This window comes from Carcharodon carcharias, chromosome 21 (genome assembly GCF_017639515.1).
Source record: "Carcharodon carcharias isolate sCarCar2 chromosome 21, sCarCar2.pri, whole genome shotgun sequence".
Classification (NCBI taxonomy): domain Eukaryota; kingdom Metazoa; phylum Chordata; class Chondrichthyes; order Lamniformes; family Lamnidae; genus Carcharodon; species Carcharodon carcharias.
The window spans coordinates 68,593,468-68,608,188 of NC_054487.1; the positions used below are offsets into that span (position 1 = coordinate 68,593,468).

At 44.0% G+C, this 14,721-nt stretch overlaps 1 protein-coding gene across 1 annotated transcript in view; it reads right to left on the reverse strand.

The window, feature by feature from the left end:
- Window positions 1–14,721, reverse strand: part of LOC121293307 (thyrotropin-releasing hormone-degrading ectoenzyme-like) — a 135,251-nt gene that overhangs the window by 99,395 nt on the left and 21,135 nt on the right. The window contains exon 3 of the mRNA XM_041216220.1: window positions 1,856–2,129. Coding sequence (XP_041072154.1) covers window positions 1,856–2,129 — 274 coding nt within the window. The remainder of the gene's footprint in view (window positions 1–1,855; window positions 2,130–14,721) is intronic.

Below are 14,721 nucleotides of genomic sequence, written 5' to 3' on the forward strand. Positions count from 1 at the left end.
AAAGCTTAAAAAAAGAGTCCCAACATAGAAAGAAAATCTATGGGACCTGGAAACTTTGGGAATCCACTGGCACAGAGACTCCACATTCATGCCATGACATGGAGCAAGCAGAACTTCCATCAACCCCAAGCAAGGGCCTTAATGTCAAGGGGGACAGGGCTGAAAGGAAGCCGGGCTGGGCTGGGGTGGGCTTTGCCTTTGTCCTGGCCTTTGTATTGCTGAGCTTGCAGGTCAGCCAAGAGGCAGAAGTGGGGCCCACTGGCATTTTGAGGCTGGAAGACCCTGGATATTCCAGGCTGAATTTTCACTTTGGGTTCAGGAACCAGGAGCCAGGTCCCGGGTCCCAAGCCTACCCCCAACGGGCAACAGTAATTCATTGGGATTTTGACTGGGGTACTGCCATAATTGGATTGGAGACAGGTTCAATGTCCAAGTAAGGGCGGCAGGTGGGCTCTCAAAGCTGGGGGGCTAATTTGAGGCCTTCCTGCTTGAGATGTACAACAGCCTGCACAGGGTAAATGACTGAGAGAGAACTTCAACATTAGTGTGCCCACTTAACAACTTCTTTAAAAAGAAATCAAATAAAAAAATTTAAAAGCAGCCAGGCCAACTCTATGGAGGAGTGAAATCCCTCTACAGTGTGGCCTTTTGCTGCAGCCCCATCCAGGCAGTAGGGACAGCCTGGAAAACCCCAAGCAGCCTCATTTAAGTGCTGTTAGCAAGGCACTCAATGGGCCTCCTCTCATTTCTGTCCCCACTGACATTAAGGCCCATGCTCGGGGTTGATGGAAGTTGTGCCTGCTCCAGGTCGTGGCTATAGGAAAAGCTCCAGTGGCCAGGCTCTGAACCAACCTCCCCCAAAATGGCCACCACCGGGAAGGGTATTAGGAAAACCAATACGTCAGCCAGCTCCAGTATTTTTGGGCCCCATCCACCTCATTTCCCAACCTCAGCAAGGCCCAATAAAGCCCTGCCTTCTGTGTCTATCTGCTCACATCGATCCTCCTATAAAGGCGCCTGAACTGCTGGTCCATTGGTGCTTGTTGGTGGAGCTCATCATCAAGCCCAAGCAGCCATTTCACCTCCAATGCACCAATACTGGCAGTGGTACCTGTCCACCGTATATTGATGTGTTGATCCTGCACTGACCCTGAATGCTCTGGCAGGCCCAGCAGCAGATCTCAGCATCACTCACTCTGCCACACTTACACTGAATGAGCAGGTCCAAGAAATTTCATTGCCAATATAACTCCCAACAGTTAAAACGTAAGAGAAAGGATACTAAAAAAGAAAACTAAAATTAGATCAAAGCCAGTCAAAAGGTTCACAGTGCAAAGTCGGATTTTTTTCTTTCCAAGTAACTGGAATAGATAACTAATTAATAACAGTAAATTAAATCTAAAAGACAGTCACACATAGAAATGCATTGCAGATTCATCAACAGCTGGAAATAGAATAATTAAGTCAATGGTTTGAATGGAAACCCTGGGTCAGAACTCAACTCACAGTCATATAAACCTTTCTCCTTTTCTACTGCGTCAGTTATTCTGGATACTTTTAGCATTTCTGTTTTTATTACAGATTTTCAGCATGTTGTTCGAACAGATAACAACTCAAGGCACGACTCATAAATATGAAGGAGGTATTACAGCGAAACACATCGCCACTCCTGATGTAGTATCCTGGTGTGACCCACCTTGATGCACAATTATGGTTGTTGCTCTATACCCAGCCATATGAAAGAAGAAGAAGAAGCATTTTGTTTTATTTTTCATTTTATGTCTAAATACCAATGCATGTTGTGCCATTTTATAATGATGCAAATTCTTTGGTTAATTTACAAATGTCAACTTACAGTAATGCCACTTTCAGTAACGGTGTTCTTAAAGGTGAAGTTGCAAATTGCCCAGGCCAGATAATAAGTGGACATTCGAGGTGTTTCTGCAAACTGCTTTGTGACCCATCCTTCTTCCTCGTGAATTATGCCACTGACTGGCATGTTAGATAGTGCCAAGTAAGGCTCTTGGTGCTTGATGGCAATTTTAAATGTTGCTTTGTATACCGGCTCATCAAAGCATGGGAAGGTCTTGCGGGCGTGTGTAGGAGAAAACTGTGTCACTGCAAGGTAGCTGGAAGAAAGTGGAAGAAGTTTATTAGGTACCTTCCTATGGGATACAAAAGCCCCACCTTCCTATGGGAAACAAAAGCCCCACCTTCCTATGGGAAACAAAAGCCCCACTGAGCTGAGAAATTGACAGATTTTCAAAGGTTCTAAAGTCAAGAGATCACAAACTGATTTACATGGTATGAAAAAAAATATGCACTTGAAATGAAGCTGATTTAGCGCTTCCATCAGAGCTCTGGGAGTCCTGATATACTGAAACTCAAAGCCTATCAAAATTAAATAATTAAGAATAGACCATTTCCAAATCCTGTAAATTTCAATAATCTTTGACTATCTGCATCAAGTAAAGTTATGGTGCATTGCAATACTATCATATGCCTAGATTGTCCCATGAACAGTCACGTTGTTTAGTTTTTTTTTTATTCTGTTATGTTCAGGTTACTGATTACATTATTGGGAACATGCCATCCTGGTGACAGGACACAGAGGAGACTAAACTGGCTGGCCCCTGAGAATGGGCGAGGGAATCACAATGCACGATTAACCTGCGCCTGCTAATTGAAATGCAGGACAGTTTTGTGCTGCCTGCTCAATTAGTCCAGCCAGCACTAACCCGTGTTGTTCATGGGCTGGAAGCAATAGCAGGAGACCAATACTGGAAGTGACTAGCAAAAGGTCCTTCAGCACCTGCCACATCAGTCCCTGTAAAATTTTGCAACTTGGAGCAAGTATAGAAAGCACTAAACTTGTGTAGAATCAAAGCAACAGCCAGAAGAAACCAACCAGCAACTAATCCGTTAATAAGTTTGATACCTTTAAATAGAATTGGTCAGGGACCTTCTGGCAATTGAATGCTTGCTCAGCTGTGCAAGATTAAGAGAGGGTACTGACTGAAGCTTTAAGCTCCAAATTGGCATTTCTGGTATCAAATCAGCATTGTGCACTGACTGATTTTAGGATCTGTCTGCTCTGCACACTTCTGGTGCACGTTCACGGTGTGCACACTAATTCCTGCATCATGGCATCTGGTGTGATTCGCCACTTAAGTGTGCCAGAGCACTGCGAACACCATTTTGGAATACTGAAGGCATTCCTAGCCCCCAGGTAACAGATGCTAATAAGCCCAATTCGTCACCCCTCCAGACCCCTTTAAGACCTCCTTACAACCTTGGGATTGAAATGGAAGTGTCCGTATCAATCACAAATTCTCAAGTCTATTAAGTTAAATATAAAACTCAATAAATATGAAACTCAGTAAACTTTGAGTTATCTGGTACTTACCAACCAAAATTCTCCACTAACTGGAATTTCTTCCGTCCCCCTAATACAATTTATCACTTTACCAACCAGAAGCAATGACAAAGTTATCCGGAACCTGTACACAGCATTACATTATACTTATTTATGTTTTAATTTCTGTTGGAGATCAGAAGTAAAAAGAATACTGTTCTTTACTTCCTGAGTACTTGCATATTTGTTCATGCTACAAGAATTGCACAGTATTCCAATGGTAATGGAATTCTCCGTTAACCAGCATTTTTGATTCTTCGCGCATGTCAGATATTAACGATTTTACTGTCGTTATTTCCTAACTTCACAGACATTACCCTAGACATTACCCTAGTAATTTCAACTTCCAAGTAATTGTTCATTTGTATGAGTGTTGAGTTTCTCTCTTCCACTATTCACAGCAAACATTGTACATTCTGGGAATTTTAATTGCTCTTTGCTAGCCACTGCCCTCATCTACCTTGCATTACAACCTCCAATTCTATCATCCATACTAAATAAGTACCTATGTTTTCAACACAAAGGTAGCTTCCATAAACAGGCCAAGTGTCTTTATACACGCCACTAAGTTTAGCATCCTGTACTATTGATCACAAGAAAATATGCCATCACTTTCTCCTGGCTGGAGTTTGGGGAGAAGGCCAAAGATTGGTTTTATGCCATTGTGAAACCAGTTTGGGATCGTCCGCTCCACCTATCAATGGCGGGCCATGTTTCCAGCCACCACACATCGGGAACCTAATTTCAATCATTTAGATTCTCATTAAAGGCCCTGCTCACCGGAATCATCCCTCCCCCGCTGGATCATTCAGGCACGTCGACGTGTTTCACAACTGTGCATAAGCGACATGCACCTGGCGAGCTGCATTTCGCTCGGGACTTCGAGGTTTGTTTGCTTACCTTGCTTCCGCCAGCACTCACGGTCACCAGCACCAGGCTTCACAGACAACACCACATCACTTTTAGGGGGGCTCATGGGCAGGTCTCTACCTAACAGACCAGCCGAAAGGTGGGGGTGGGTTTTCAATGGCTGCAGGGCTAGGGCATGCTTCAGGTAACAGGAGAAGTGGCCTCAGGCAAGGGAAGAGGCTGCAGGGTGAGGGCTGTACTGAGGAAGGGAGGTATCCCAGGGTGTGTGTGGGATCACATGTTGATCTATGAAAGTGAGCTCAAGATGGTGAGGGCTGAGGAGGCAGTCTCCAGAGGAGATGAGGCCAGGTGGAGATGTGAGGGTGTCTGTGAGAGAGTGAGTGCTAATGTCCCTTGAGCTGGCAGCGAGTGAGATGCCAACGAATGTGTGATGGGCTTGTGAGTGTGTGTGTGAGTTTAGAGTGAGACTGTAGTTGCCTTACCCTGGTGGCAGGATGAGACAATTCATCCTCTTTCTGCACTGGATGGCCGACCTCTTGTGTGCAGCACTGACTCTGACCACCACTGCCTCCGCCTCCCAAGCCAGAGTGCTGAGACTGATGGGTCTCCTGCTGCCAGAGCGGGGATAGAGGACATCACGGAGGGCCTCCACTGCGTCCAGAAGGCGTCCCAAGGATGAGTCACTAAATTGACGGGGGAGGAAGCCTCTTCTTGGCTTTTAGGGCCATGTCTTCACCGGAGCAGTCCTGGACTGCAAGCATTGAGAAGTGTGTGTGCAGCTGCAGTTTAAATATGGCGCCCTGTGAGGGGAAGCGGCGAGGTAATGGCGCGGCAGGCAAATCGAAGGCCTCCGGCCAGCGAGACAGTGTGTTTCCTGCGGCTACATAATTAAGGAGGCAGGAATGAGAATGATACAGCGCAAAAATCCGGCATCACAGCCGGCGGGTAAAACATCTTTTTTCCCATCCACTGCAGCACTTAGTGCAAATCTGGGACGATTCCACTCCCTGTCTCTTCCACAGAAACAAAATGAATAAGCTGTCAGACCAACATGTGTACAGTACGCTAAAACTACTTGGACAGATTTATTCACGTGTTAAACAATACACAGGAACGGGGAAAAAAACCCAAGATATTTCAAATAGACAAGTCTGATTTAAACAATACATTGTTCCAAATCGAATAAAAAGGTCTGAATCTTTGTCATCCTGTTCAGAAGCGTCTGAATAACAGTTTCTGATGGAAGTTGTGCAGGATAATACCTTGATCAAGATCACTTTAGCACCCGGCCATCTCCCACCCCCACCCCCCATCCACCTCCACACACACACACCACCTCCCCCCCCCCGCCCCCAAACTCTGGTTAAGGCTAACTGGAACTCCATGAGGCTGGTCCTGAATTATATATGGATGTTCTTTCTTTGATGTAAAGTAGAACCATTTGACAATTAAATGGTTTCCTCTAAATACACGAGGCCTTATAATGTTAACTATTTTTATCTACTTCATCAGTGTGAATGGACATTTCCCAGCCATCTTGAGGTCAAAGTGTTTGTTTTTGATTCCTGACTGTAGCCTGTCTGGTTGGTGGAAATGGGAATCAGAGCAAAAGGTTACCAAGTATTGGCTCTGACAAACCGTTGGTGGATACAATCCAAGGAATCACCTGGACTGCATCTTAAACTTTAAAATGACATATGTATCATTTTCTGATGATCGATATTATAATCCTGGAGTATGGAACTCAGTTGTGATGTTAAGCTGCTGGCCTGGCTTCGTTCCTTATCACTTCTTATATAATCCCTGTGGGAAATCAGTCTTGGCCTCTTTATCTAAAGTTCCAACTCATTTTCTTGGATGGTTGCCCACCCATCATCCCACCTCAGTTAAAGCCAGAGGTGGGCGAGTTGGAGGTGAGTTTAGATCAGGGATTGGCTGTAGCTCCAACCCTCTGACCCAACACAAACACAGCCTTTTTCTGTTGTTAAAATTCTCCCCTTACTGTCCTCTGAAAATAGTCAAACTCCAGGACTACTAGGGAGATACAATAAATGCAACATTGGTGTCAGTCAAAATGAAGTCTGTCTGCAATTCAACTATGCATTTTCCAACTGAACATCGACATAATGAATTCTCAGAGTAATAACTACAGCTCCTTACAGCTGAAGTGACTCTGTGTAAGTGACTCTCATTGCAAACAGTGCTAACGATAAGTTTGTTTCATCTGGATCTAGCTGAGAGTGGTAAAACTACCACAAATCTCTTCTCAATTAATCAGCTCAGTAAGGAAATATCTCGAGTCCCCCACAATAAACAAAACACCTTCAGAATCTATCCCATCCTTTCACTTTAATGTGTAAAGCGAAAAAAGGAAGAGGAAGAATGAGCTATACAGCACTTTTCATGACCCCGGAACATCCCAAAAATCTTTTGAAACGTAGAAACTGTTTTAACATAGGAAGCATGAGAGCCAATTTGTACACAGCGAGATCCCACAAGCAGCAATGTAATCGTGACCATAGGATTTTTTAAAGTGAATGTTGGCTAAATGATAAACATCAGCCACAAGACCAAGGAGAATTGTCCTGATCTTCTTTCAGGTAATGCCATGCACTGTATTATTTCCATTCAAGGGGGGAGACTGGCCTTGGTCTTAACATCTCATCTGAAAGACAGCACCACTCACAGGGCAGCACTCCTTCAGTGCTGCACTAGGGAATCAGCCAAGCTTATACGCTCACATTTCTTAAATGGGTTAGGAATCCACAACTTTTTGACTAAGAGGTGAGAGTGCTACCACTCACCTGAAGTCAATGAAAATTAAAATCAGGACTGACATAAAAAATTCAACTGAATCAATATTGCCCATTCTAAACTATCACTCAAAGCCTTAATCTCTCTGTACCAAAGCCTGACAAGAAGACAATTTGGGACAATATAGATCATTTTCCTGTCAGACTTCCTTTCCAAATTATTTTAATGAACGGTGAGCACTATATATATATAGAATTCACACAATTATCAAAAAGCCCTTAATTGAGATGACCAAGTAGCCTGATTTAACCTTAACAATCCCTGTGTTAACATACCTTTATTAGTGTCCTGAATGGATGTCTCAACATTACCTAATACACCAATTATGACTGAGGGAGATAAAAAGGGCTGAATTTTCCCAGTCCAGAGGACTTGGAGGTGGTTGGGGAGATAATAGGATAATAGCAGGGAGCTGTGTGGGTATAGCTCTCTGATGCATTCCCGCTGCCAGGAAACTTTCCCGGGGTAAGATGGGAAGTAGTTTTGCTTCCCACTCCATGGAGGTGGGCAGCCAATTTGCGTAGTTAAGGACCCAGTCGGGACAATTTTGCAGCCTCTCCACTGCATGTGGAGGCCTCAGTGGAGGCAGCCTCTATGCGGCAGGCCAGGAAACATCGGAGCCAGAGGCTCCATGGCCCAAAGAGGTGAGTGAACTGATGAAAGGCTGCAATCGAGTGGAGGGGTTCCTCTTCCACAACAAAGCACCTACCAGTCTATATCACAGCTTTTTAAGTACTAATGTGCGGGCCAGCAAGAGCACCTCCATGTTGAAGCACCCTGGCAATCCCCGGCCTGCATTAACTGTGCCCACCTCTCTTCGTGTGGGGGCGGCCATGTCCTCTGACTGAGCCAGCAGCATCGAGCTCCCACCTGCTGTCCTTATTAAGAAAGTGAGCTCAGAGGCAGCCAATTAGGAGTCAGTCTCCTGCAAAATTGTGACGCCAGCCTTGCTTCCGTCAACTGCATCCTTGGGACTCTCACTTAGCGCCGGCATTTGGGGTCCTGGAGCCTGTGGGAAAATTCTGCCCAAAGAGACAAAAAAAACTGGGAAGCGAACAAAGAAACATTGGCTGAAATGAGCACAAGGAGAAGGAAATATCTAATTTCCAAGTCAGGAACAGAAAATGTTCGCGATGCTAATTGGGCAACTAATCTGCTGAGTTTATCTGTGATTAATTATCAAAACAACGCTGGGAATTTTGACAAAGATTTAAAAAGCAAAAAAACACGTTACAAATATCGTGTTTTCTGAGCGACTAAGGATTAAGAACGGTGAAGAAGGAAAGGGATTTAGGTGTCTAAGTACACAGGTCATTTAAAGCTAGTGCACTGGTACGAAATATAATTAAAAGTGGCTAATGGAATATTGGCCTTTATCTCAATGGGGCTGGGAGACAACGGAGAGGAAGTTTGGCTTCAGTTGTACAGAACCTTAGTAAGACCCCATCCGGAGTACTGTATTCAGTTCCGGGCATCGCATCTCGGGGTAGAAGTTCAAAATATTCAAAGCTCAGGTCACCCAATAAAAAGCATGTCAATACATATCATGAATAAACACAGTTCTGCAATGAAAACACTGCCAGTCGCTCAGATCAAAGATCATAGCCCTAAAGAACAAAACTCCACCTAAAGTCTGACATGAGATTACAGACTTGATACTGCTTCCTGGTACCTGCTTTTATTCTGTTACCCTTTGCAGGCAACTGTGCTCCACCTCATCGAAACATTAAGGCACCTGCAAAGGAAGATTGATGGCCATAACATAATTCCTGCAAGATTATCAAATCATTTTCAGCTAACTTGGCCAGTATGTATCATAACCTGATAAAGTCTGATCATTATTCATTTTGGAGCCAACATATTTTTGGTTGGAAAATTACAGACTGCAAGCAAATTGTTTCGATTTTAATGGTCTATTGAAGTAAAAAAAAAATTGCCACAAGTTAAGTCATGAAAATGCGGCTTTGTTAAAGCAGCATATTATTCTGGGAGGGGGATTAACTAGCAATACAAATTAAATCTCTCCCGAAATCGGCGAGAAATTGGCCAGTAATGAGCTCTGCAACAGTAGTGAGGAAAAAAACACACCAGGAATTTTGGCACCTTGAAATAAAAGCAGAAAATGCTTGAAGTACGCAGCCAAATTATCAGCATTCAGAAGGGAAACAGAAAATGCTTGATATCAATCCTTTCTACATGCTGATGGTTCAATGCTTCTCTTACCATTATGGTGCCAAGATCAGAATTTAAAACTGGGAAGAACAGTCAGACCCATAGACTGTAGCAATCAGTTGAAAGTGGGCCCACACAGCAGATTATCTGATCAAGGGCAGGAAGTTCCCTGGAGCTACTACTGCTCCACCAGAAGTGTGGCTGAAAGCAAGCTCACATGCATAAATGGATTTCTGCCACACTTACACTGAAGATACAGTGATAGAGCAGGAACAGCTCCAGGGAACTTCCTGGCTCAATTCTCCTCCAGTTAACATGAACTCTTTTTAATTTATTCTTTCACGGGATGTGGGCATTGCTGGCAAGGCCAGCATTAGTTGCCCATCCCTGATAGCCCTTGAACTGAATGGCCTGCCACACCATTTCAGAGGGCAGTTAAGAGTCAACCACGGGTCTGGAGTCACATGTAGGCCAGACCAGGTAAGGACAGCAGATTTCCTTCCCTAAAGGACATTAGTGAACCAAATGGGTTTTTACAATAATCAACAACAGTTTCGTGGTCATGCTTACTGACACTAGCTTTATAATTGCAGTTTTATTGAAATGGTTGGACTTCATATAGATGCTTTTTGTTAGTATCAGCTGTGGCTCAGTTGGTTGCACTCTTACTTCAGTCACAAAGTCTTGGGTTCAAGTCCCACTCCAGGGCTTGAGCACAAAAGTCAAGGTTGACACTCTAGTGCAGTACTGAGGGTGCGCTACACTGTAAAAGATGCTGCCTTTCAGGTGAGGTGTTAAACCGGGGCCCAATCTATCTGTTAAGGTGGACATAAAAGATCTCATGGCACTATTTGGAAGACAGCAAAGGACTTATTCCTGGTGTCCTGGCCAATATTTATGCCTCAATCAACATCACAGAAACAGATTACCTGGTCATTATCGTACTGCTGTTTGTGGGAGTTTGTTGAGTATAAATTGGCTGCCGTGCTTCCTAGATTACAAAAGGGACTACACTTCAAAAGTGCTTCATTGCTGTAAAGTGCTTTGCGATGTCCGGTTGTCATGAAAAGTGCTACTTAAATGCAAGTCTTTCTTTCTTTGACAGGCACCAGTCAGAGTATCACCTCTCACACTGTTGTTCTGAGAAACAATCCACATTTCCACTAAAGAAACATTCCCCTTTAAGTAATCATTTAAACTTTCCTACAACATAGTTTGTTCATACAGTTTTTAAGGATACAGTAGACTTCTCATAATTGTACAACTAAACATCCATTTGCACCTAAGACATACAGGGTGTGAGAATGATGTGTGCTCTCACAATTAAATCTACATTATATTTAAAACAATAGAAGTTTCAGCCAAATTAAAGAAGTTAGGGCAGGAGTTTTAAAGCTTTATATAGGGAAGACTGAATTAATTTGACCAAAAATGGGGATAGCAAGGATAGAACATTCGGCTAAAAATTCCTCAAGAAACTCTGGTGTAGCACCATTGCAAATGCACTGAGGGAAATTTCTTTTGAAACACAGGAACATAGGAATTGCTAGAAATAGAGAGGCCAAAGTAAATACATCCCCTTTTTATTCTTTCATGGAATGTGGGCATCAAAGGCCAGCATTTGTTGCTCATCCCTAATTGCCCTTGAACTGACCTTGCTAGGTCATTTCAGAGGGCAGTTAAGAGTCAACCACATTGCTGTGGATCTGGAGTCACATGTAGGCCAGGCCAGATAAGGGCAGCAGATTTCCTTCCCTAAAGGACATCTAGTTGCCTTTCTACCATCCTGGTAGTTGCATTTTACAATGACGTCAGAGTTAAAGACTAATTAGGACAGTTGAACTCTATCAATTATTCGACAACAGATTCAGGCTCAACAAGAGGTAAACCCAGCTGCCAATAGTGAAAAGCTTTCAGAACCATGTAAGACACCTGATACGCGTACCATATTTCAGGTCTCAAATACCACATCCAAAAATAATATCTTCTGAAGGAAATCTATCTAATGTGTATACTTACCTAACAATTATCCACCACCATTCAGTGTGAACTGTGCAGTCTATTTCTTTCAGTTTGAAATTCTGATATCACACAGCACATCCTAGTGCAGCTTCTAGATTTTTGTCCACTCACCTCGAGTGGTGCTTTATCTCCCCTCATGGTGATTGTTGAGAATGATGAGTCACACAATGAGGTGCTACAGATCAGCCCTTGCTCCCTATCCAGAAAATGGTGGGATATCACTGTATCTTTGACATGACAAGCCCTGTTGGGGTTGCTCATTGTTGGTTAACATGCTTTAACATGCTTTCTTCTATGGTAAGGAGTGGTAATTTTTAAACTGACCAAGGTGACAGCTCCCCTATCCAAACAGTATTGCTGTTTCCATATTGTTGAAATCCATCTTTTTCACGCATGTCGCATTTTAGTTGATAACCAATATGCAGTAACCAAAGAAGTGAAACACATACAACAATTAAAAAGTCACTCGGCTTTGTCTTATCATTTTACCAAATGCACAAAAAGATTGAAGTAGGCACACGTAGCCATGCGAATGTGAGTACTGAGATCATGGGTCCAATGATGTTTTCTATTACTGACCTTTTATTTACTAGTCAGAAAGGCAACTGCCACATTTGGATTCCCAATGAGCAATCTAATGGCTGATGTACAGGGCAATATTCTAAGTGTGACACATGAATTGTGATGCCAAACTGTGGCCCAGGAAGTGTAATGCTCACAAGAGTGTCCAGTTGACACATTTGTAACTAAACATGCATCCATCACAGCAATATCATCCAGTGCGCAAAACATCATGTTTAGTTGTAAATAACTTGCTCAATCCAGGATTTTAATCATACCAGTTAATGGGTCTATAAAAAATGACCCAGGTTTTGCTTCTATAATGACACTTTGCCAATTCAATTCACTCCACATGATATCAAGAAATAGATTAAGGCACTGGATACCGCAAAGGCTATGGGCCCTGACAACATTCCGGCAATAGTGCTGAAGACTTGTGCTCCAGAACTTGCCACGCCATTAGCCAAGCTGTTCCAGTACAGCTACAACCTCGGCGTCTATCCGGCTATGTGGAAAATTGCCCTGGTATATCCTGTACACAAAAAGCGGACAAATCCAATTCGGCCAATTACCACCCCATCAGTCTACTCTTGATCATCAGTAGGGTAATGGAAGGGGTCATCAACAGTGCTATCAAGTGGCAATAACCTGCTCACTGATGCCCAGTTTGGGTTCCGCCAGGGCCACTCAGCTCCTGACCTCATTGCAGCCTTGGTTCAAACATGGACAAAAGAGCTGAACTCACGAGGTAAGGTGAGATTGACTGCCCTTGACATCAAGGCAGCATTTGACCGAGTGTGGCATCAAGGACCCCTAGCAAAACTGGAGTCAATGGGAATCAGGGGGAAACTCCCCACTGGTCGGAGTCATACCTAGCACAAAGGAAGATGGTTGTGGTTGTGGGAGGTCAATCATCTCAGCTCCAGGCCATCACTTCAGGAGTTCCTCAGGGTAGTGTCCTCGGCCCAACCATCTTCAGCTGCTTCATCAATGACCTTCCTTCCATCATAAAGGTCAGAAGTGCGGATGTTCGCTAATCATTGCACAATGTTCAGCACCATTTGTGACTCCTCAGATACTGAAGCAGTCCATGACCAAATGCAGCAAGACCTGGACAATATCCAAGTTTGGGCTCACAAAGTGACCAGTAACATTCACGTCACACAAGTATCATGCAATGACCATCTCCAACAAGAGAGAATCCAACCATTACCCCTTGACATTCAATGGCATTACCTTCACTGGATCCCCCACTATCAACATCCTGGGGGTTAGCATTGACCAGAAACTGAACTGGACTAGCCATATAAATACTGTGGCTATAAGAACAGGTCAGAGGTTAGGAATCCTGCGATGAGTAACTCGTCTCCTGACTCCCCAAAGCCTGTCCAGTATCTACAAGGCACAAGTCAGGAATGTGGTGGAAAACTCCCCACTTGCCTGGATGAGTGCAGCTCCCACAACAGTGAAGAAGCTGGACACCATCCAGGACAAAGCAGTCCGCTTGATTGGCACCACATCCACAAACATTCACTCCCTCCACCACCGACTCATAGTAGCAGCAGTATGTACCATCTACAAGGTACACTGCAGGAATTCACCAAGGCTCCTTAGACAGCACCTTCCAAACCCACGACCGCTACCACCTAGAAGGACAAGGGCAGCAGATAGATGGGAACACCACCACCTGGAAGTTGCCCTACAAGCCACTCACCATCCTGACTTGGAAATAAATCATCTGTCTTCACTGTCGCTGGGTCAAAATCCTGGAACTCCCATCCTAACGGCACATGGACTGCAGCGGTTCAAGAAGGCAGCTCACTACCACCTTCTCAAGGGCAACTATGATGGGCAATAAATGCTGGCCCAGCCAGCGAAGCCCACATCCCATGAATGAATTAAAAAAAAGTAGAGGCTAATGGCGCTTACCTCTATCTACGCGTAAATGTTACAGCAACTTCAGGCTCGGGGCAGGTGCATGGTTAAATATAAATATCCAAATATTACTGTATTTGCACAATAGATACAAACTAAATTCACCAGAGAAAGTTAAGTCTTTTTTGTCATAAATTCAAGTACTCTGGGCCAGGTTTTCACTACCAAGGCAGGTAGTTCAAGTCGGCAAATTGGCAGACCCACCTCAGTTTAAAGGGCCTTGAATTAAGTGACTTTCACTCCAGGGAGGCAGGTGCAGGATGGTGTCAAGCCCACTGACCCTGGAAGCAGATCCTCCATGGCCAATGGGGCGGGTGAGTGCTGAGTCAGACTGGTTAGAACACACACCTCTGTTCTCCAGGACTTTTGTCCCAGCTGTAATAAAAGCAGTTAGGTCCTTTAGCCCACACCCCTCACATTCCCTCATCACCCCCCCCACCCACTTCCCATGACCCTATGACCCCTATGCCAACTCAATGCTAACTTATGAACCCGCCCGCCCCCTCACCACCACCCCCCCCACCCCCCGTCCTTGCCAGCCACTCCTTTGAACTCTCTATGTTAACTCAATGCCAACTCATGGCCTTTCATGTCCATTTACCCAGTATGTACCTTGTATATTAACAAAAAGCCACATAATAACAATGGCAAAAGTGGAACTGCTGAGAAAAAACACCCATTCAGAAATGTTATTTGAAAAAAAAGCTGTTGCTGCTACAACCCTACAAAAGTATCAATCAGACAGACCATTACAGTAGCAAAACAGAGGCTTTAAATGCTTCACACCTCTTAATCTTGATAAACTTAAACACTGAGACATTGGAGATCACGGAATGAACTACTTACTATAACCACTTAACAATGTCAATCATGCAAAGTCAACAATGCATTTCACCTGTCCAAACATAATTTCTGCTGTGCTTATGCTTTAC